Source organism: Pogoniulus pusillus, chromosome 4, assembly GCF_015220805.1.
Source record: "Pogoniulus pusillus isolate bPogPus1 chromosome 4, bPogPus1.pri, whole genome shotgun sequence".
Taxonomy (NCBI): Eukaryota; Metazoa; Chordata; class Aves; order Piciformes; family Lybiidae; genus Pogoniulus; species Pogoniulus pusillus.
Window position 1 is genome coordinate 47,327,990 of NC_087267.1, and position 22,666 is coordinate 47,350,655.

At 56.1% G+C, this 22,666-nt stretch overlaps 2 protein-coding genes across 3 annotated transcripts in view; one reads left to right on the forward strand and one right to left on the reverse strand.

The window, feature by feature from the left end:
- Positions 1–3,540: 3,540 nt before the first annotated feature.
- Positions 3,541–9,976, reverse strand: TSPAN33 (tetraspanin 33). The gene is made up of 8 exons (XM_064142783.1): positions 9,617–9,976; positions 6,408–6,465; positions 6,186–6,313; positions 6,019–6,093; positions 5,846–5,941; positions 5,178–5,306; positions 4,636–4,797; positions 3,541–4,280 (listed from the first exon to the last, which is right to left on the reverse strand). The coding sequence occupies exons 1-8, from the start codon at positions 9,719–9,721 to the stop codon at positions 4,179–4,181; spliced, it is 855 nt and encodes a 284-aa protein (XP_063998853.1). The 5' UTR covers positions 9,722–9,976; the 3' UTR covers positions 3,541–4,178.
- A 4,250-nt stretch (positions 9,977–14,226) lies between these two features.
- The window catches only part of TNPO3 (transportin 3), a 32,451-nt gene continuing 24,011 nt past the window's right edge, over positions 14,227–22,666 (forward strand). For both annotated transcript variants that reach the window (XM_064142785.1, XM_064142786.1), the window contains exons 1-4: positions 14,227–14,529; positions 17,963–18,163; positions 19,257–19,330; positions 20,894–21,050. In XM_064142785.1, the coding sequence (XP_063998855.1) occupies positions 14,392–14,529; positions 17,963–18,163; positions 19,257–19,330; positions 20,894–21,050 (570 nt within the window). In that variant the 5' untranslated portion in view covers positions 14,227–14,391. The remainder of the gene's footprint in view (positions 14,530–17,962; positions 18,164–19,256; positions 19,331–20,893; positions 21,051–22,666) is intronic.

The following is a 22,666-nucleotide window of genomic DNA, read 5'->3' on the forward strand; positions in this document are numbered from 1 at the left end:
GGAGATTTGAGGAGGAAAAGGAGATGTGAGGTGGAAAAGTGGAGGTGTGAGGAGGAAAGTGGAGATGTGAGGAGGAAAAGTGGAGATTTGAGGAGGAAAAGGAGATGTGAGGTGGAAAAGTGGAGGTGTGAGGAGGAAAGTGGAGATGTGAGGAGGAAAAGTGGAGATTTGAGGAGGAAAAGTGGAGATTTGAGGAGGAAAAGCGGAGAGTTCATAGAATCATAGAATCAAGCAGGTTGGAAGAGACCTCCAAGCTCATCCAGTCCAACCCAGCACCCAGCCCTATCCAGTCAACCAGACCATGGCACTAAGTGCCTCATCCAGTCTTCTCTTGAACACCTCCAGGGATGGCAACTCCACCACCTCCCTGGGCAGCCCATTCCAATGCCAATCACTCTCTCTGACAACAACTTCCTCCTAACATCCAGCCTAGACCTACCCCGGCACAACTTGAGACTGTGTCCCCTTGTTCTGTTGCTGGTTGCCTGGGAGAAGAGGCCACCCTCCACCTGGCTACAGCCTCCCTGCAGGTAGTTGTAGACACTACTAAGATCACCCCTGAGCCTCTTCTTCTGCAGGCTGCACCCCCCCAGCTCCCTCAGCCTCTCCTCATAGGATTTATGTTCCAGGCCACTCCCCAGCTTTGTTGCCCTTCTCTGGACACCTTCCAGCACCTCAACATCTCTCTGCAATGGAGGAGCCCAGAACTGGACACAGTACTCAAGGTGTGGCCTGACCAGTGCTGAGTACAGAGGCAGAAGAACCTCCCTTGTCCTGCTGCCCACACTGTTCCTGATGCAGGCCAGGATGCCACTGGCTCTCTTGGCCACCTGGGCACACTGCTGCCTCATCTTCAGCTACTATCTGTCAGTACCCCCAGGTCCCTTTCCTCCTGGCTGCTCTCAGCCACTCAATCCCCAGCCTGTAGTGCTGCTTGGGGTTGTTGTGGCCAAAGTGCAGAACCCTGCACTTGGCCTTGTTCAATCTCATCCCATTGGCCTCTGCCCACCCATCCAGCCAGTTGAGGAGGAAAGTGGAGATGTAAGGAGGAAAAGTGGAGAGTTGAGGAGGAAAGTGGAGATGTGAGGAGGAAAGTGGAGATGTGAGGAGGAAAAGTGGAGATGTGAGGAGGAAAAGTGGAGATGTGAGAAGATGGCACCCAGGGGAGAAAAAAAGAGGAATCTCGGTAGGGGGAAAGCTGGTTTTGAGGGAGAAATGTTAGTTTTCATGAGGAAAAAAGTTGGTTTGGAGGTCAGTGCTGGTGTTTCTGAGGGAAAAAACCTGGTCTAGGGAGGGAGAAGTTGGTTTTGGAAGAGGAAATGTTGCTTTGCAAGGGGGAGGAGTTGTGCTGTTGGAGGAGAAAGTTTGTGTTTTTCCAGAGAGAGAAGCTGGATTTTGAGGGGGAGAGGAGACTGAGAAGAGGGAGGTTGGTTTTGAGGGTGGAAAGTGGCTTTTTGAAGGGAAAGTCGTGTTTGAGGAGGGGCAGAAGTTGATTTGGGGAGCCAGAAGTTACTTTTGGTGGGCGAGGCTGCTTTTATGGGGGCAGAGAAGTCACTTTTCGGGGGGGGAGAACAGTTTTTAGGGAGATAGGTCACTTTTAGGGGAGGAAGGTAGGATTAGGATGGGGGAAGTATCTTTTTTTCCTGGGGGAAGCAGCTTTAGAGGGAGAAAAAGTTATTTTTGGGAGGAGGAAAGTTGCTTTTTGGAAAGAGAAACCACTTTTGAGGGGAGAGAGCTTGGTGTTGGGGGGACAAAAGTTGCTTTTGGGGGACAAAAAGGTACTTTATTGGGAGACAAGTTTCCTTTTTAGGCAAAAAGTGGGAAGGTTACTTTGAGGGGAGGAAAAGTTGCTTTTTTTGGAGGAGAAAAGTTGCTTCTGGGGAAGAGAAACTACTTTGAGGGGGAGAAAAGTCAGTTTTGAGGGACAAAAGGTCCATCAATGGGAGAGAAATGTTTCACTTGGGGAATAAAAGAGACTTTGGGGGAAAGGTTATTTTTAGGAGAAGTCATTTTAGGGACAAGAGTCACTTCTGGGGGAAGAAAAGGTACTTTTTGTAAGCAAAGTTAGTTTTAGGTGAGGAAAAGTTATTGGGGGGGGCACAAAAGCCACTTTTGGGGGCAGAAAAGCTACTTTTCAGGGAGAAAAGGTTTTTTGAGGGAGAAGTTAGTTTTGGGGGAGGAAAGGTCACTTTTAGGGGACAGAAGACATTTTTGGTGGGAGAAAGGTTACTTTTTTGAGGACAAAAGCCCCTTCTAGGGGGAGAAAAGTTAACATTTTTTCATGGGGAAGTCACTTTTGGGAGACCAAAAGGCAGTTTGGAGGATGGGGGGAGAAGCCACTCTTGAAGATAAACTACTTTTAGAACTTGTTTTGGGGCAGACTTAGCCCTTTGCAGGAAAAATTCTGGGTACAAAAGCCACTTTGTGGGAGAAAAGTTGCACTTTTTTGAGGAAGAAGTTACTTTTAGGGAGGAAAAATCACTTTCAGGGGACAAAGGCCATTGAGGGGGAGAAAAGCTGCTTTTTTTTGAGGGGGAAGTCACTTTTGGGGAGGGGAAGTTGCCAATTTTGAGGAAGAAGTTACTTTTAAAGAAGGAAAACTCATTTGGGGGGAGAAGCCACTTTTGGTAGGAGAAAAATTGCTTTTGAGGGACAAAAGCCACTTTAGGGGGGAGAAAAGTTGCTTTTTTGATGGAGAAGTTACTTTGAGGGGACAGAAAATCAGTTTGGAGCTGGGGGGGAGAAGCCACCGTTGGAGAGAAGCTACTCTTTAGCTAGAACTTGCTTTTGGGGAGATGGAGCCGTTTGGAAGAGACTTTCTGGGGGACGAAACCTGACTCTTGGAGAAGTCCCTACTCAGATAGGTGTCGTTTTTCAGAGCAGTGCTCACTTGGAGGCGGAGAAGCTGCACTTTTAGGTGAGAAGCCGTTATTTTTAGGGTGAGATGGCCTTTGGAAGGACGAGAAAGCGCTTTCCGGGGAAAGAAGTTAACTTTTCAAGGGGAACCAAGCCAAGGCGCCTCCCGACCGCACACAAAGAGCCGGGCGCTGGGGCGTATCTCGGCTCCCTTCGCGGCAGGGAGGCGCAGGGGGACCACCCAGCCCGAGGAGAAGGGAGGAAAAAAAAACAGAAAAAGCCAACCAAAAAAATCCTCAACTCCACCCACGCTTTGCGACAGCTCCGAAAAGCAGCGCCAAGGTCAGACTCTGATGATGGGGAGGGGAGCGGGGGGGAACGACGAGGCAGCAGCAGTGCCCTCCCAGCTCGCAGCACCTCTCGAAACTGTGTAAGCCCTTCCGTGGGGCAGAAAAGGTGGGAATTTAGGCACCCCCTCCCCATGATAACGACTTCTCTGCTGCCTGCCACTTGGTTGTGCTGCTCTTCACCCTGGTTTTGGGGCCTCGCAGCTGACCCCCACCCAGCCTAAGTCTGTTAAGGGGGCACTGCACGGTCTGGGGCTGGCCTTGTCACTGTCCCTACAGAGTTGTGTCCCCAGAGAGGTGAAGGAGCATGCCCCCCCCCATGTCAGAGATCGCAGGGTCCAGCCTCATCTCTCTTTATTCTTGATAAAAGCAATGCATGGGGCTCAGCAGCCTGTGGACCCGTTTGAGCCTGCCAGGGCCAAACTGGGATCTCCACCTTCATCTAGCAGAGCCCCCATGAGTCATCTGAGAGCAGGACGTCCTCTTCTTGCACAACGGACTCACTCCTGCTCACAGCCATCAAGCGAAATACTGGGGGCACTGAGATGAAGCCAGAAGGGTTTGTGGCACCCAGTTCTGGAGCCAGCCTTGGCCCAGCAGAAGGCAGCTCGGTGCATGGACAGACAGACAGACACTCATCTCCAGCATGAGAGAAAGGAAGTGCAAACCTGCTTTGTGTGTGACCTGCTGGCAGCCACCCAGGACAGAATGGGCAGACAGCAGTTCACCAGGGCTGGTTCAGTCACCAGACAGGGCACAGCAGCATGGCATGTCCCAGCAAACCTGGCACACAGAGTTCCAGTGTCCTGTCACGTCACTCTGTGACACAGTGGCCACCACACATGGATCCACATGTTCACAGACCCCTACAAACTCCTCTGGTAAAGCTCCATCATCAGCTCTTCTATGGATCCAGGTTTGGAAAATCCCTTGGCACAGGGATGGCCACTGGCTCCAGCACAGTGTGCCCAGGGCTCAGTACCAGGGGTCTGCCCGGTGCTGCTGGTTGTAAAGCTGGAGCTTGATCTGGTCCCTGATCTGGTTGATGAGGATCTGAGCCAGCAGGATGCCCACCAGCTGCAGAAAAGGAAGAGGCAGGAGAAGAGGAAAGAGAGGGAAAGAGCAAGTGAAAGTAAAGGGGAAGAAGAAGGGGGAAGGGAAGGAGAAGAGGAAGAAATAAGGAAGGTGAGAAGGTAGACAAGAAGACATGGCAGGAAGACAGTGAGAAGGAAAGAAGGAAGAAAGTGAGGAGGACACTGAAGGATGCTGGACAGCATCACCTCGCTGTCCCACAAGCAGGTTCCACCTGCCTCCAGGAGAGAAGAATCTGCCTGTCAGTCACTCTGCTCCTGCCACCCCAAATCCTGCCCCAGTTCCCTGGTGGCTGCAACTAAGACCCCAGCAGAGCCCAGAGAGGAGACACTTGCGGTACCTGGGGGACGGCCAGCCCCAGAGCGATGCCTCCCAGCAGGAAGAGGTTGCTGTGGATCCAGTTGACCAGTTTGTCAATGCAGCCGTTGGTGTAGATGAAGGCACTGGCCTCCAGGTAGCTCATGGTCTGCATCCCCTGCCCACACATGGTGTTGATGACAACCTGTCAGGTGGGGACAGGAGACAGGGGCTGGTGGAGAGATGGTCCCTGCCATTTAGAGGGGCTGCTGGAGGGCAACTGAGACCTCTGCCCTCACTTCGGCACCAGTCAGGGTGTCCATCTAGGCCCAGCCCACCGCTGGCGTCCCCATCCCTAAACACCCTCTAGCCACCACAAAGGGAAAGTGGCAGGGTTGGGAGGAGTCCCTTCCACCTCAGTAAAGATTCACCCCCATTCCAGCTAGGGGTCCCCAAACCTCATTATGGTGGGTTACCTCTCCTAGGGAGGAGGCTCCAGGCTCAGCCCAAATGGATGGGAGGAGAGGTACAAAGCAGAGGTCACCCCAAGGACACTCAGGGTCTTCCTTAAGACACTGTCCTCACCTCATTGGTGTCCTGCAGGCAGCAGGAGAAGGGCACTGAGCAGCGCTCCCGGCTGGGGTTGGTCACAGTGCAGTTGAAGTACATGTTCTGGGACCAGTCCTTGTAGGAGACACCCCCGCAGCAGCTGAACTGCAGGGAAAGGCATGGGAAGTTTTAGCAGGCCCTACCTAAACACAGGCTCCAGCAGAGACACCCAGAGGGGGTTCCTCTGCTCCCTTTTTTGTCCAGAGTTCCCCAACCAGGGCATAACCACAGACATCAAATCCTTGGGGCCAAGAAGAGCCATCATGGCTGAGAGGAGACAAAAGCCAATGCACAGCCAAGTAAAGCCAATGTGGGACCAACAAGAATTAACATAAGGCCAAGAAGACTCAATACAGGGACAAGATAGCACACAACCATGAGACAACATAGGGACAAGGTAACCAGGGAAACCACCAAGAAGAGCCAACATAAGGCCAAGAAGACCCAATGCATGGCCAAGTCATCATGGGGTCAAGACAAGTCAACATGTAGACAAAGAGCCAATGTGAGGCCAAGATGAACCAATGCAGGGCTCTCACCCTGGGGACTATATGGATTTAAGCTAAAGCTCAAGACCCCCGTGCCTGATCCATGAATGGCGACATGTCATTGTCCTCTGGAGGATGCAGACCCCTGCCACACACCTCCTTCTGCCCAAAGTCGATGAGGTTCTGCAGGTCCAGGTCATCCCGGTAATGCACGATGGCACCGTTGATGATCTCGCTGACCTTGCCCCGTGCCTGTAAGGTGGACAAGGCTGGGGACGTCAGAAAGGTCAGGCTTGAGGTCATGTAACCTCCCCCCACCCTGGAAGTACCTTATCAGAGAAGACGAAGCCCAACACACCAGCTGCCAGCTGCAGGAGGAAGACGATGGTCAGGCAGATGGAGAACTGAGGACAAGAAGAAGGTGATGGTGGTGGGATGACAAGACAGTCACCAGAGTCTGGCAGTGGGGGACACACACCATCCCCTGGGTACTCACCGCTTGCAGCAGGCAGATGTTCTCCCTCAGGGAGCCGACGCAGCCACAAAAGGTGATGAGGAAGGTGAGGATGCCCACCACAATGAGCAGGATGGCAGGGTCCACCGCCAGGCACGCCATCGCCGCCTCTGCCACAGCAAGATGTCACCTGCTGCCCCCCACCCCAACACCACAGCCCACAGGCACCACTGGAAAACCTCAGTGTGTGTCCCACCACCTCACCTGCATGCTTCAGCAGCCGGGCATAGACCCCCACCGCCACCATCACCATGGAGATCATCTGCAGAGGAGGACATGGAGGTTGTGACACCATCACCCAGCCACCACCATCTACAGCACAGGGTCCCAGTTGCACAAACTGGGTACTAGAGATGGACTTTCTGCCTCCTTTTCCCTTCCTGACCCCAGTACATACTTGCTGTCACACCACAGGTGGGATGGAGCCCACTGTGCACATCCTCAGAATCATAGAACAGAATCAGCCAGGTTGGAAGAGACCTCCAAGCTCATCCAGTCCAACCTAGCACCCAACCCTACCCAGTCAACTAGACCATGGCACTAAGTGCCTCATCCAGCCCTTCTCCTTGTGGGGGGTCACCTCCATCCCCACCAGCTCTGAGTGCCTGGACTTTAAGGAAGCAAAAAACTTCCTCAAAACTCTGATTTTGGGAACAGCCCTTAAGAAAAATCCCCAAAACATCAAAAAGAAAACAAAACCAAAAGACAAAAAATGTCCCACATAAAAACCCAAACCTTAAAAAAAAGATGAAAAATCCCAAAAAGTAAAAAAAAATGCCTAAGACAAAAAAAAAAACCCAAGAAAAATTTAAACAAATGTCCAAAAAAGGCCAAGATAAAAAATGTCAAAAACCCTCAAATGTCAAAAAGACCAAAAAAAGCCAAAACAATGTCCAAAAAGACCCCAAGACAAAAAAATGTCCCTAAAAGACCACGAGACAAAAAAAAAAATGCTCCAAAAAAGTCCTAAACCAACACCCAAAAATTGGCCAAGAACCCAAAAAAGTCAAAACATGTCCAAACCCAACCTCAACACAAAAAGAAGTCCCTCAAAATGTCCCAACCCCTCAAAACATTCACAGAATCCCTCAAAATATTGACCCGAGCCCTAAAAGCATTTTGAAAGTCTCCAAACCCATCAAATTGTCCCCAAAATAGTCAAATAAAATGCCCAAAGACCCCCAAATGTGGAAAATTCTTTGGATTCCCTGCTTGAGGTGTCCCTGGGGTGGGTTGGGGACAAGATGGGAGGGCTCTGTGTCCCTCCTCATCGTTAGGGGTAGCCAAATTTGTGTCCAAAGGCTATGATTTTGGGGGTGATGGCATCTGGTGGGTGCATCTCCCCCATATCAACCCCGTGCTGGTGGCTCCTGGTAGCCCAAAGGCTATGATTTTGAGGGTGATGGCATCTGGAGGGTGCATCACCCCCATGTCAGCCCTGTGCTGGTGGCTCCTGGTAGCCCAAGGGCTATGATTTTGAGGGTGATGGCATCTGGTGGGTGCATCTCCCCCATATCAACCCCGTGCTGGTGGCTCCTGGTAGCCCAAAGGCTATGATTTTGAGGGTGATGGCATCTGGAGGGTGCATCACCCCCATGTCAGCCCTGTGCTGGTGGCTCCTGGTAGCCCAAGGGCTATGATTTTGAGGGTGATGGCATCTGGTGGGTGCATCACCCCCATGTCAGCCCTGTGCTGGTGGCTCCTGGTAGCCCAAAGGCTATGATTTTGGGGGTGGTGGCATATGGAGGGTGCATCACCCCCATGCCAACCCCATGCTGGTGGCTCCTGGTAGCCCAAGGGCTATGATTTTGAGGGTGATGGCATCTGGTGGGTGCATCACCCCCATGTCAGCCCTGTGCTGGTGGCTCCTGGTAGCCCAAGGGCTATGATTCTGGGGGTGGTGGCATCTGGAGGGTGCATCTCCCCCATGTCAACCCTGTGCTGGTGGCTCCTGGCAGCCCAGAGGCTAGGATTTTGGGGGTGATGGCATCTGGAGGGTGCATCACCCCCATGTCAACCCTGTGCTGGTGGCTCCTGGCAGCCCAGAGGCTAGGAATTTGGGGGTGATGGCATCTGGAGGGTGCATCACCCCCATGTCAACCCTGTGCTGGTGGCTCCTGGCAGCCCAGAGGCTAGGATTTTGGGGGTGATGGCATCTGGAGGGTGCATCTCCCCCATGTCAACCCCGTGCTGGTGGCTCCTGGTAGCCCCAGCATGAGGACACATATGGGTGACACTGTGAGCCAAGGGTGCACCTCGAAAACCCTCAGGGGATGGGGGAACAAAGCAGTAAGAAGGTGGCCCAAGAGGGGCCTAGGGAGGGTTTGGGGATCCTGGTGGGGTCCTGTGATGGGAGGTTCTGGGGGACATCTGGGGGTGGGGTGTTGAAGGGGTTTAGAGGAATGGAGAGCCTTGGGATGGGGAGTCCTAGGGTCTGGGGATCCCAATGGGATCTTGGGGTGAAGGGTCTCAGAGTGCAGAGATCCTGGAGATGTCTTGGGATGGGGAGTCCTGGGGAACAGCTGGGGATGGTGGGGTTCAGGGGTGAAAAGTTCTGGGATGGGGGTCTCAGGGTCTGGAGGATCCCAATGGGATCTTGGGGTGAGGTGTCACAGGGTTCAGAGATCCTGGTGAAGGTTTTGGGATAGAGGGTCTTGGGGAACGTCCAGGGATAGGGCATCCTGGGACATGTCCAGGAAGCGTGGGGTTCAGGGATGAGAGGTCCTGGGGCGTTTTGGGGATGGAGAGTCCGGGGATGGGGGTCTCAGAGTCCAAAAGATACCCTGAATCCATGGGGATGGTGGGTCCCAGGGTCTGGGGATCCCAGTGGGGATCTTGGGGTGAGCGGTCCCAGGGCACAGGAATCCTGGAAAGGTTTTGGGGTAGGGGATGCTGGGGAACATTTGGGAATGGTGGGGGTCTGGGATGGGGGTCTCAGAGTCCAGAGCATCCTGCTGAATCCCAGGAATAGGGTGTCCCAGGGTCCAGGGATCTTGGTGAGGTCTTGGCATGGGGGTTCCTGGAGAACACGTGGGGATGTGGGATCCAGGGATTTTGGGCATGGGGAGTCCTGGGATGGGGCTTCCCAGAGTCCAGAGGGTCCCGTTGAATCCTTGGGGATGGAACTGCCAGTATCCAGAGATCCCAGTGGGGTCCTGAGATGGGAGTTAAGTCTCAGTGGGGTGCAACGATCCCAGAGAAGATTCGGGGGTCCGCAGTGCCTCCCCGGTGATGCTCCGGTGAAGGGGGACTCCTGGGATGGGGCAGGTCCCCAGTGAACACCCTCGGGGATGGAGGGTGCCGGGGATGGGAGGTCCCCAGTGGGTTTAAAAGCTAGGACAGTCCCGGGGTGCCGGTGTACCCCCGGTGACGGGGAGCCCCCCGATGGCGGTGTCCCCGCCGGTGGCACTCACCCAGAAGAGCATGTTGAAGAAGAACAGCACGTACTTCACCGCCGGGCTCACGAAGGAGAAATCGTCCCCGGGGGGCCCGGTGCCTCCTGCCGCCCGCCTCGCCATCACCGTGCCGAGCCGAACCCAGCCGAGCTCACCCGAACCGAGCCGAGCCCGGCCAACCTTATCCGAACGCGGTCGAACAGGTCACCGAAACGACCGATCCCGCTTCGCACCCCCTGAGCCGAGGTCACACGAACCGGGCCGAGCCCAGTCGAATTCAACCGAGCTGAGCCCAGCCGAGCCCAGCCGAGCTCGCTTCAACGCGGCCAAACCGGTCACCGAAACGCCCGACCCCGCTTCGCACCCCCTGAACCGACTGCAGCCGAGCCGGGCAGCGACCCGCCCCACTCCCTTTCCAGCCCACCGATTGGTAAGTCTGCTCCACTTTGCCTTCCTATTGGCAGCTCTTCCCGTCACTCAGCCTCCGCCGGTACCACCCCCTCCGAGGCGCACCTGTCCGAGACGCCTTAAAGGGCCAGCGTAAATCGGCCTTACAGGGCTGGCGAAGCGGTGACGCGATGAGTCCAGCTCGGGAGATTCGGGGTTTTCCTGAAGGGGCCAGGCTGAGTCACTGACCCTGAGTTTTGCAGAAGTCACCCCAAAACGAGTAGTGCCCAAGCTGTGCACTCGGTGACATGGGGAAGTGGCAGCTCAAAACTCAGCGATTTTCCACTGGGCTGCTGAAATCGGCATAAAAATGAGATTATTTGGCCCGTTTCTTTGTGTTTCCTTTTCCTTTGGGTGTCCATCAGAGCTGGTGAGGAGGATGGGCCGTTCCTCCATCACCATGCTCTGCTCCATCTCCTCAACGCTGCAATCAATTGCACGAATTAATTGCTGCAATTACAGGACACAGGAAGCAGCAGGTCCCTTCCTGAACCACCCCAAAGCCTCCAATCTCGGGTTTGGCTTAGTTTTCACTCTTAGCATTTGCACTGCCACCACACTGAGGTGTCACCAACATGCTGAGGTGTCACCACTCTTGAGGTTTCACTCCCACGTTGAGGTTGTCACCCCTACATTGAGGTGTCACCATCATTGTGAGGTGTCACCACTGTGATAGTGAAGATTCACCACTATTCTGAGGTATCATCACCATGCTGAGGTGCCTCACCTGAACCTCCCCTGGGGCAGCCTAAGGCTGTATCCTCTTGCTCTTATCACCTGTTCCTTGGGAGAAGACACCAATCCCCACCTCACTCCAACCTCTTTCAGGGAATTGTAGAAATCCAGGTCTCCCCTCAGCCTTCTTTTCTCCAGGCTGAACAATCCCAGATCCCTTGGCTACACCTCACAAATTCTCCAGACCCTTCCCCTTCTTTTCCAGACCCATCACAAGCTTTGTTGCCCTTCTTTGGGAACTGCTCCAGCACTTCAATGTCCTTCTTGGATTGAAGGATTCAAAACTAAACCCAGCAACTCAAGGTGTGGCCTCCTCAGTGCACAATCCAGGGGGACAATCCCTGCCCTGGTCCTGCTGGCCACGCTATTGTTGACACGAGCCAGGATGCTGGTGGCCTTCTTGGCCACCTGGGCACATCATCATTTGTAATCAAGGGTAACTTGTCAGAAGGTGTACAGGTGAGATTCACTGGAAACTGGTGTTTGCTTGTCCTGCTTAGGATGGGTGTGACTGCAGGACAGAAGGTCATTACCATGACTCTTTGGCATCCAGTGATGCCTCAAAAGGCTGCAGCAAATTATTTGAGGTCCTGGGGAGTACTGACCCCAAAGTATAGAATGGTTTAGGCTGAAAGGGACCTTTAAAGGTCATCTGAACTGCCCCCCGATATGAGCTCTGTGCTTCAGAGGTATGTTCTGCTGACCACCCAAATTCAGCATCTAGTGGTGGTCAATCAATCCAACAACCCAATTCATTGTCCACCAGAGAAATCAGATCCATCAGCTGAGGACAGAATCATAGAATCAGCCAGGCTAGAAGAGACCTCCGAGCTCATCCAGTCCAACCTAGCACCCAGCCCTGGCCAATCAACCAGACACTAAGTGCCCCATCCAGTCTATGGCTCACAGGATGTCAGAGGTTGGAAGGGACCCAAGGAGATCATCCAGTCCAACTCCCCTGCCACAGCAGGGCCACACAATCTAGCACAGATCACACAGGAACACATCCAGACAGGCCTTGAAAGGCTCCAGAGAAGGAGACTCCACAACCTCTCTGGGCAGCCTGTGCCAGTGCTCTGGGACCCTTCCAGTCAAGAAGTTCCTCCTTGTGTTGAGCTGGAACCTCCTGTGCTGCAGCTTCCATCCATTGCTCCTTGCCCTGTCCCAGGGAGCAGTGAGCAGAGCCTGTCCCCCAGCCCTCAGATATTCATAAACATTGATCAAATCCCTCTCAGTCTTCCCTTCTCCAGACTAAACAGCCCCAGGTCTCTCAGCCTCTCCTCATCAGGCAGTGCCCTCCAGCCCCCTCATCATCCTCGTAGCCCTCTGCTGGACCCTCTCCACCAGATCTCTGTCCCTCTCCAACTGGGGAGCCCAAAACTGAAGGCAGTATTCAAGATGAGGTCTCCGCAGGGCAGAGCAGAGGGGCAGAAGAACCTCCCTTGATCTGCTGGACACACTCTGCTTAATGCACCCCAGGATGCCATTGGCCTTCTTGGACAGCAGGGCACATTGCTGTGCCATGGATGTTCTCCACCAGGATTCCCAGGTCCTTCTCCCCAGGGCTGCTCTCCAGCAGTCACCTCCCAGCCTGCACTGCTGCAGTTTATTGTTGCTCCCCAGGTGGGTGTCTGTGGGAGGGAACCCACAGCCTGCCACATCCCACTGGCTGAGGGAGCTGGGGGGGTGCAGCCTGCAGCAGAGGAGGCTCAGGGCAGAGCTCATTGCTTCCTGCAGCTGCCTGCAGGGAGGCTGTAGCCAGGTGGGGTTGGGCTCTGCTGCCAGGCAGCCAGGGACAGAAGAAGGGGACCCAGTCTCAAGTTATGCCAGGAGAGGTCTAGGCTGGATGTTAGGAGGAAGTCCCTGGCAGAGAGAGTGATTGGCATTGGAATGGGCTGCCCAGGGAGGTGGTGGAGTGGCTGTGCCTGGAGATGTTGCAGCCAAGCCTGGCTGGGGCACTTAGTGCCATGGTCTGGGTGCTTGGGCAGGGCTGGGTGCTAGGTTGGACTGGATGAGCTTTGGAGGTCTCTTCCAACCTGCCTGATTCTATGGTCACCATATTTATATCTCCAATACACATATGGGGTGAATCTTCGTGGTGGTGGTCTCCAAGGGGTCTCTCATAGTTGTTGAAGGGGTCTAAGATCATCTTCTTTGGTTGAACTTTAGCACTGAGGCTGCTCAGTTTGGTGGAATGTAATAGTTGGGTTTCAGCCTTGAGGGTGGCCTGCTTTAGAATCATAGAAGGGTTTAGGTCGGGAGGTACCTCAAAGCTCAGCCAGTTCCAACCTCCTGCCATAGGCAGGGACACCTCCCACTAGAACAAGTCGCTCAAGGCCTCATCCAACCTGGTCTTGAACACCTACAGGGAGGCTGTGGAGCATGGAGTCTCAGAATGTGATTGAAGAGAATGTGATCAGCAAGAGCAGTGTGGGCAGCAGGGCAAGGGAGGGGATTCTGCTCCTTGGCTCTGCTCTCCTCACACCCCACCTGGAGCACTGTGTGCAGTTCTGGAGCCCCCAGCACAAGAAGGACTGTTGGAGCCAGTCCAGAGGAGGCAACCAAGATGCTCAGGTTGAGGGTGGTGAGAGACTGGCACAGGTTGAGGGTGGTGAGACCCTGGCACAGGTTTCCCAGGGAGGTTGTGGAGCACAGAATCACCCAATGTGATCAAAGATCACATTGGGTGATTCTTTGCTCCACAACCTCCCTGGAGTTGTTCAAGTCCAGGTTGGATGAGACCTTGAGCAACCTTGTTCTAGTGGGAGGTGTCCCTGCCTATGGTGTGGGGCTGGAACTGGCTGAGCTTCGAGGTCCCTTCCAACCTAAACCATTCCAAAGCGCAGTGCCCAGCAGTTGGCTTTGTTAGCCTCATCCCATCGATCCAGCCTGGATAGCTCCTTCTGTAGTGCCTCCCCCTCCTCCAGCAGCTCAGCACTGCCACTTCACTTGGTGCTGGCTGCACACTGAAGGTGTCTCAATCCCCTCCTACAGGCATTCAACTGGACCCAGTACCGACCCCTGAGGAACACCACTTAGGACCAGACAGCAGCTGGGTGAAACTCCTTTGCCCACTAGCCCATGGAGGCGGCAGAAGGAAATGAAAGGAAGAGATGGAAGAGGGTAGGAAGAGGAAGAAAAGGCAGGAAGAGCAACAGGAAGGGGAAGTCGTTGTGCTGGCGGCCCGGCGGGAAGCGGAACGCGGGTTTCTGGTGGCGTGTTTCCGGGGGGGCGCGGAGCTGGTGGCACCGGCCCGGCGGGAGGCGGAACGCGGTTTTCCGGTGGCGTGTTTCCGGGGGGCGCTGAGCTGGTGGCGCCGGCCCGGCGGGAAGCGGACCGCGGGTTTCCGGTGGCGTGTTTCCGGGGGGGCGCGGAGCTGGTGGCACCGGCCCGGCGGGAGGCGGAACGCGGGTTTCCGGTGTCGTGTTTCTGGGGGGGCGCGGAGCTGTGGCACCGGGCCGGCGGGAAGCGGACCGCGGGTTTCCGGTGTCGTGTTTCCGGGGGGGCGCGGAGCTGTGGCACCGGCCCGGCCCCGCTCCCGCAGCTCTCGGGGCGCTCGCAGGCGATGGCGGCGGGCGGCAGCGGCCGGCGGTGCTGAGCGGGAAGCGGCCATGGAGGGCAACGGCGGCCCGGGGAGCGGCAAGCCCAGCCTGCAGGTGGTGTACCAGGCGGTGCAGGCCCTGTACCACGACCCCGACTCCAGCGGCAAGGAACGGGCGAGCTGCTGGCTGGGCGAGCTCCAGAGATCGGTGAGACCCGGTGGGGAGCAGCCGGGGCTTTGGGCGCGATGCGGGCGGGGCGGTTCCTTTCCCCCTGCACACCGTGAGGCCTGGCCTCGCTGCGGGCCGCTCCCCGGGCGCTCCGCCCGCGGCTGTCCCTTCCGCCCCGCTCGCCGTCGGCAGTCGTTGCGGTCAGGCTGCCTGCGGAGCGGTTTCGGGGAGCCCCCAGGGGCTGGCTTCGGCGTCCCCCTCGCACGGTTTGGCTTTTCGTGCCTCCCGCGGTTCGTTTTTTCCCCTCCCGGCTTTGGTTTTCCCCTTCCCAGAGTCTGGGTTTTCCCTCCCAGGCTTTGCCTCTCTCTCAGGGCTTCCTTTGACGCTCCCAGCGTTTGAATTTTCCCTCCCAGGGTTTGCCTTTCTCCTCCCAGGGTTTGGTTTTTCCCAGCAAGAAAAACGGCCTCGTGGGCTTGCTGCAGCCCTCTCTGCCGCAGGGGAGGACAAAAAGGTTCCTGAAGGTCCTAGGGAAGAATCTAGGGGCTTGTCCTGACCTTCTGCTGCTGCTTGAGATCAGGGACGTGATGGGAATCCCATGGCTCACCCCAGGAAGTGATTGCTCTGCTGGCCTCTTGTTGGTGGCACAGGCCAAAGGCGTCCAAGGGATTTGGTGATGGAGCCAAAGGTGTTGGAGGGACATGTTGGTGGGGCCAGAGGCGTCAGAGGGGCGTGATGGTGGAGCCAGAGGCATGGGTGGGGCCTGGTGGTAGAGCCAAAGGTGTTGATAGGGCTTGGCGGTGGGGACAGAGGTATCAGAGAGGCTTGGCAGTGGAGCCAGAGGCATCAGAGGGGTTTGGTGGTGGGGCCAGAGGAGTTGGAGAGGATTGGTGGTGGAGCCAAAGGAGTTGGGAAGGCTCAGGGGTGGAGGTGGAGGCAGAGGCATGGGCAGGGCTCAGGAGTGGAGGTGGAGGCAGAGGCACAGGCAGGGCTCAGGGGTGGAGGTGGAGGCAGAGGCACAGGCAGGGCTCAGGGGTGTAGGTGGAGGCAGAGGCACAGGCAGGGCTCGGGGGTGGAGGTGGAGGCAGAGGCACAGGCAGGGCTCAGGGGTGGAGGTGAGGCAGAGAGGCATGGGCAGGGCTTGGGGATGGAGGCACCGTGGGGAGGTTATGACTCCATAAGTTGCCTCTAAACAAGTTCCTCCTCATCCTCTGCTGGTTCAAACTCAAAGCAGGGTTGGGGTTTGGGTGAGGAGAAGGTCCCTGGAGTCACCTCCCCCTTGCTTACATCCTGATCGTAGCACCAGTCAGCACCAGCTCAGATGTCATCCCCAGCCCTGGGTGTCCAGCTGCTAGCTGCAGATGCTCCCTGCTGGACTCTGGAGCTGCCTCTAGAAGCTGGGGGGGACACCAAGCCTTGGGGTGGTGGTCTTCAGACTTGGGATCTCAAACCCTTCAGAAGGATTTGAGTTCTCCTCTTGGTTTCCACCTGGTCTTACCCTTGCTCCATGTTTGTCTAAGAGAAGCCAGATGTGACTCTCAGGGTGAGGTCAGATGAGGACCCATCCTGGCCGGGGGGTGAGGGCTGGGTTCCTTTGGTGGTTGAGAAGGTGTGGAACAACCAGAGGAGGTGAGGAGGAAGTTGTTGAGCAGGAGAGTGGTGAGAGGCTGGAATGGGTTGCCCAGGGAGGTGGTTGAGGCCCCATGGCTGGAGGTGTTTGAGGCCAGGCTGGCTGAGGCTGTGTGCAGCCTGCTCTAGGGTAGGGTGTCCCTGGGCATGACAGGGGGGTTGGCACTGGCTGCTCCTTGTGCTCCCTTCCAACCCTGCCTGATTCTATGACTCTCTTCCAGCATCTTGGCAGAAGGTTGGGCTGGGATGACCTTGGAGGCCTTTTCCAACCTTCATGGCTCCCAAGTTTGTCAGAAATGCCACAAAGAACCTTAACACAAACACTAATTTAAGCTCATTTCTTCTCTCTAAATTGGTGACCAACCCAAAAACTCCTGCTTGGAACTACCTGATGACCCCAGGAACCACCTTTTGAAGGCTTCCTCTGACTCCTGACCATGCTAAAGTCCACGTTGGGGCTTCCAAACAGCTTTGTTTTTTAGCCCCCAGCAGCCCTTCATTAGTGGGCATCAAACCATGACTAATTCTGCTGCCTTTGTTGTCCCTGCAGCTCCCAGACAGTGGGATTAGAGCTGGTGGAGCAGAGCTGGGCTTCTCCAGCTTGGAATTTTCCCATGGAATGTGGTTTTGTTTGGGGTTTCTGGGTGGGATCTCCTCACACATTTGTTTGCCAGGTCCCAGTTTTTACCACCACATCCCAGAACTCTTTTTTTCATCCCCAAAGCCTGTGGGAGAGATCCTCTCAACTCCACTGACAAGGGAAGTCTTCGGCAGAGGTGCTGGGGTGGATCTTTTGGTGGTTCTTTTTCTTGTGAGGGCTGCAGCAGCTCTGCTGTGAGCACAGACTGAAAGAGTTGGGGCTGTGCAGGCTGCAGCAGAGGAGGCTCCCAGGTGACCTTCTTGTGGCCTGCCAGGGTCTGAAGGGGGCTCCAGAAAAGCTGGGGAGGGACTTTTGAGGCTGTGAGGGAGTGGCAGGAGTGGGGGGAATGGAGCAAAGCTGGAGGTGGGGAGAGTGAGGCTGGAGGTGAGGAGGAAGTTGTTGAGCAGAAGAGTGGTGAGAGGCTGGAATGGGTTGCCCAGGGAGGTGGTTGAGGCCCCATGGCTGGAGGTGTTTGAGGCCAGGCTGGCTGAGGCTGTGTGCAGCCTGCTCTAGGGTAGGGTGTCCCTGGGCATGGCAGGGGGTTGGCACTGGCTGCTCCTTGTGCTCCCTTCCAGCCCTGGCTGATTCTATGATATTAAGTAAATCCATAATGAGTAGAAGTAAATCCATAGGGATGAGGTCCCTCAGATAGAGAATCATAGAATCAAGCAGGTGGGAAGAGACCTCCAAGCTCATCCAGTCCAACCTAGCACCCAGCCCTGCCCAAGCACCCAGACCATGGCACTAAGTGCCCCAGCCAGGCTTGGCTTCAACACCTTCAGCCACAGAGACTCCACCACCTCCCTGGGCAGCCCATTCCAATGCCAATCACTCTCTCTGACAACAACTTCCTCTTAACATCCAGCCTAGACCTGCCCTGGCACAGCTTCAGCCTCTGGCCCCTTCTTCTGTTGCTGCTTGCCTGGCAGCAGAGCCCAACCCCACCTGGCTACAGCCTCCCTGCAGGCAGCTGCAGGCAGCAATGAGCTCTGCCCTGAGCCTCCTCTGCTGCAGGCTGCACCCCCCCAGCTCCCTCAGCCTCTCCTCACAGGGCTCTGCTCCAGGCCCCTCCCCAGCCCTGCTGGCTGTGCCCCCCTGCCCTGTGCAGCTCTCTGCCCTGTGCAGCTCTCTGCCCTGTGCAGCTCTCTGCCCTGTGCAGCTCTCTGCCCTGTGCAGCTCTCTGCCCGTGCTGTGCCGCTCCTGCAGGTCCATGCCTGGGAGATCTCGGACCAGCTGCTGCAGATCCGGCAGGATGTGGAGTCCTGCTACTTCGCGGCGCAGACCATGAAGATGAAGATCCAGACGTCCTTCTACGAGCTCCCCACGGACTCCCACGCCTCCCTGCGGGACTCTCTGCTCTCCCACATCCAGAACCTGAAGGACCTGTCGCCGGTCATCGTCACCCAGGTAGGGGTGCAGCGTGAGGGCCGCGGCAGCCGCCCGCAGCAGGAGGAGGGCTTGGGAGTGCCCTCGGTGAGGAGCCTGAGCTGGTTGTCAGGTCACAGAGTGGGGTGGGCTGGGCTGGAGACTTGGAATGCCATCCAGTCCAGCCCTTGACCTGGCACTGCCAGGGCAGCACCAAGCCGTGGCCCTCAGCACCACATCTTTCTGTTCATCCCAGATTCCCTCTCCTTGCTTCCCCTCTCTGTAGGCTTTCTTCCTGCATCTAAGTGTGCCCAGGAGCTCTTGTCCTAGCACTTGGGAGGAGACCTCTATGCCCACCTCCCTCAAGCCTCCTTTCAGGGAGTTGTAGAGAGCCAAAAGGTCTCCCCTCAGCCTCCTTTTCTCCAAGCTGAACAGCTCCAGATCCTTCCCCAGCTTTGTTGCCCTTCTCTGGACCTGGATTTGAGGTGTGGGCACTTGGGGCTTTTTCTGACACAAAGCTCTTGTTCTCCCTTGCTTGCTCTTCCACCACTGGGGAGAAGAACAAAGGCTGATGCCTTCAGCCAGCTTGGATGTGTTTCACAGTACAAAATGAGGAGTGAGCCTTGAGAATCATGAGATCCCAGGCTGGTTTGGTTTGAAGGCACCTTTTGAGGCCATCCAGGCCACCACCCCTTCAGTCAGCAGGGACAGCTGCAGCTGGAGCAGGTTGCTCAGAGCCCCAAACATCCTGAACCCCTGGAGTCAGCAGGGACATCTGCAACAAGAACATCTGCATCTGGAGGAGGTTGCTCAGAGCCCCAAGCAGCCTGAACCTGGAATGGTTCCAGGGGTTGAGGCATCAGACACCTCCCTGGGCAGCTTGAGCTTCATGGTCAGGGTCTCACCACCCTCATCATGAAGAACCTCTTCAGTCTAAACCTTCCTCTTCAGTCTAAACCTTCCTCTTCAGTCTAAACCTTCCTCTTCCAGCTGCAGAATCCATATCAGAGCTGTGAATCTATGTTGGAGTTCCAAGCTCAACTGTGGTGGTCACAACCCCCTTTCTTTGGTGGCTTTGGGCTGGTTTCATCCATCACCAGGCTTAGCTGTGTTGTCTTCTGTCTTCTCCTTCCAGCTTGCTTTAGCAATAGCAGACCTTGCCCTGCAGATGGCTTCTTGGAAGGGCTGTGTCCAAACACTGGTTGAAAAGTAAGTGCATGAATTCCTGAGTGGCTGTGGGGTGGGTGGGCTCGAGGTGATCCAAAACCCCACAGCAGATGGCCCCAGGGAGGGGAAAGGCCTCTCCTGAGGAGTGTTGGGTCACAGGCAGGGAGTGGTGGAGCTGTGGGACCATGGGTGTGGCATCTCGGAGCCTCAGCACTTCTCATCCCTCCCTTTGTCCCCTGCTGATCCCTCAGCCCCTCCCAGCTCTGGGAGGGTTGAGCAGTGAGGTCCACCCTGACCTGAAGCTCTCAGCTGGGGTTTCCATGCCCTTTGTTTTAGTGGGGGGTAGTGGGTTTGGGGCCTCCTGGGGGGAAGGGCATCCAAATGGCAGCGAATTGGCCTCAAGTGGCATTAAATTGGCTCCAGTAGCATTGAATTAGCCTCAAGTGGCATCCAGCTGGCCTCAAGTGGCAGCAAATTGTCCTCAAGTGGCATCGAATTGGCCTCAAGTGGCATCAAATTGGCCTCAAGTGACATTAAATTGCCTCAAGTGGCATCAAATTGACCTCAAGTGGCATCAGATTGCCTTGAATGGCACCGAATTGGCCTCAAGTGGTGTCCAAAGGGCATCAAATTGGCATCAAATGGCATCCAAAGGGCATCAATTTGGCATCAAATGTTGTCCAAATGGCTTCAAATGGTGTCCAAAGGGCATCACATTGACATCAAATGACATCCAAATGGCATCAGATTGGCATCAAATTGTGTTCAAATGGCATCCAAAGGGCATCAATTTGGCATCAAGTGGTGCCTGAAAGACATCAATTCGGCATCATATGGCACCCAAAGGGCATCAATTTGGCATCAAATGACACCAAATTGTCATCATATGATGTTCAAATGGCATCAGATGGCATTAGTGTCATCCAAGTGTCATCAAATTGGCATCAGATGGCATCAAATTGACAGCATATGGCATCAGGTGGCACAAAGGTGTCATCAGAGGGCATCGAGGTGGCGTCAAGGTGGTGTCAGGTGTCATGAGATGTGTCCAGGGTGGCATCAGATGGCATCAAGGTGTCCCTAGATGTCATGAGATGTGCCCAAGCTGGCATCAGATGGCATCAAGGTGTCCCCAGATGTCACGAGATGTGCCCAGGCTGGCATCAGATGTCAGGAGGTGTCCCCAGATGTCATGACATATGCCTAGGCTGGCATCAGGTGGCATCAGGGTGTCCCCAGATGTGATGAGATGTGCTCAGGCTGGCATCAGATGGCATCAAGGTGTCCCCAGATGTCATGAGATGTACCCAAGCTGGTATCAGATGGCATCAGGGTGTCCCCAGATGTCACGAGATGTGCCCAGGCTGGCATCAGATGGCATCAGGGTGTCCCCAGCTGTGATGAGATGTGCCCAAGCTGGCATCCGATGGCATCAAGGTGTCCCCAGCTGTCACAAGATGTGTGCAGGCTGGCATGGTCTGTCCGGAGGTGTCCGCAGCTGTGGGGGTGGCAGGGGGCGCAGGGCGGCAGGGGCGCGGGGCCGTGCCCGCGGTCGGCGCTGAGGGTCCGTTGCCGCTGAGGGTCCGTCCGTTGCCGCGGGCGCAGGTACAGCAGGGACGTGACCTCGCTGCCCTTCCTGCTGGAGATCCTGACCGTGCTGCCCGAGGAGGTGCACAGCCGCTCGCTGCGCATCGGCGCCAACCGCCGCACCGAGATCATCGAGGACCTCGCCTACTACTCCAGCACCGTCGTCTCCCTGCTGGTAAGGGCGCCTGGGCCGCTCCACAGCCCTCCCACCTCAGCCTCCTGCTCCCCTCCCCTCCCACCTCAGCCTCCTGCTCCCCTCCCCTCCAACCTCAGCCTCCTGCTCCCCTCCCCTCCCACCTCAGCCTCCTGCTCCCCTCCCACCTCAGCCTCCTGCTCCCCTCCCCTCCCACCTCATCCTCCTGTTCCCCTCTCCTCCCACCTCATCCTCCTGTTCCCCTCCCCTCCGACCTGATCCTTCTGTTCCCCTCCCCTCCCACCTCAGCCTCCTGTTCCACTCCGCTCCAACCTCAGCCTCCTGTTCCCCTCCCCTCCGACCTCAGCCTCCTCCTCCCCTCCCACCTTAGCCTCCTGTTCCACTCCAACCTCATCCTCCTTTTCCCCTCCCCTCCCACCTCAACCTCCTTTTCCCTTCCCCTCAGCCTCCCTCTCCCCCCTCCTCTCTGACCTGATCCTCCTGCTCTTGGCCCAGGAGGTGTCTGGGGCTGGGTTCTTAATCAGGGAGATGTTTGGGCTTGAATTCTTGGCCCAGGAGGTGTCTGGGGCTGGGTTCTTGAGCCAGGAGGTGTCTAGAGCTGAATTCTTGGCCTAGGAGGTGTCTAGGACTGGATTCCTGGGCCTCCATTCCTCCTTCCCTCCAACCTGAGCCTCCCCTGGCAGACCCAGAAGGTGTCCCGGGCTTCCTCCTGTGCCCTGAGCTCCAGCGTTGAGCTGTGCCCTCTGCTGGGCGAGCCTCTGGCTCCTGCCTGTCCCGCAGCCACCACGTGGAGGAGCTCTCCTCCTCCTCCTCCTCCTCCTCCTCCTCCTCCTCCTCCTCCTCCTCCTCCTCCTCCTCCTCCTCCTCCTCCTCCTCCTCCTCCTCCTCCTCCTCCTCCTCCTCCTCCTCCTCCTCCTCCTCCTCCTCCTCCTCCTCCTCCTCCTCCTCCTCCTCCTCCTCTACCCCCAGCCAGCGGCGTTCCTCAGCCAGGGGGTGGGGGGAGCGTGGCTGGGCTGTCACATCGCTGTGACAGAGGACATCACCTGGCTCCCCACACCCTGCCAGCTGTCAGCCCTGGGCCTCTGCAGGGTGTCTGTGTCCTCTCACGAAGGCTCCCAGGTCAGGCTGCTCTGCAGCTCCCTGGAGCTTTCTTGCTAGATTCCCAGCCTGGAATTTTCAACCACCTTCCTGAAGAGCAAAACGAAGCTCCCTGGGTGGGTTTGGGATGGTAAATGTGCTTCTTTTTGAGGGATGAAGGTGTGTGTGTGTGGGGGGGGGGGGTGTTAGATCGTTCTAGAAGGACTCTGATGAGATAGGGCATTCTGCAGTGAGGACTGAGCTGTCAGGGGAGGATCTCTAGAAGCTCTCATGTGCAGAAAAGGAGGAGGAGGGAGTCTGGGATCCTTATCTTGATCTTAGGAGAAAGGGAGTCTGGGATCCTTCTCCAGGTCTGAGGAGGAAAGGGAGTCTGGGATCTTTCTCCTGATCTGAGGAGGAGAAGAGAGTCTGAGATCCTTTTCCAGGTCTGAGGAGAAGGGAGTCTGGGATCCTTCTCTTGGTCTGAGGAGGAGAAGGGAGTCTGGGATCCTTCTCCAGGTCTGAGGAGGAGAAGGGAGTCTGGGATCCTTCTCCAGGTC

Bases quoted from the DNA above. Each gene is read 5' to 3' on its own strand.
- TSPAN33 (XM_064142783.1), bottom strand. From the start codon at position 9,721: ATGGCGAGGCGGGCGGCAGGAGGCACCGGGCCCCCCGGGGACGATTTC. The intron at 6,314-6,407 runs GTGAGGTGGTGG...TTGCTGTGGCAG, and splicing joins CCGGCTGCTGAAGCATGCAG to AGGCGGCGATGGCGTGCCTG. The intron at 5,942-6,018 runs GTACTTCCAGGG...TCCACCTTACAG, and splicing joins GCTTCGTCTTCTCTGATAAG to GCACGGGGCAAGGTCAGCGA.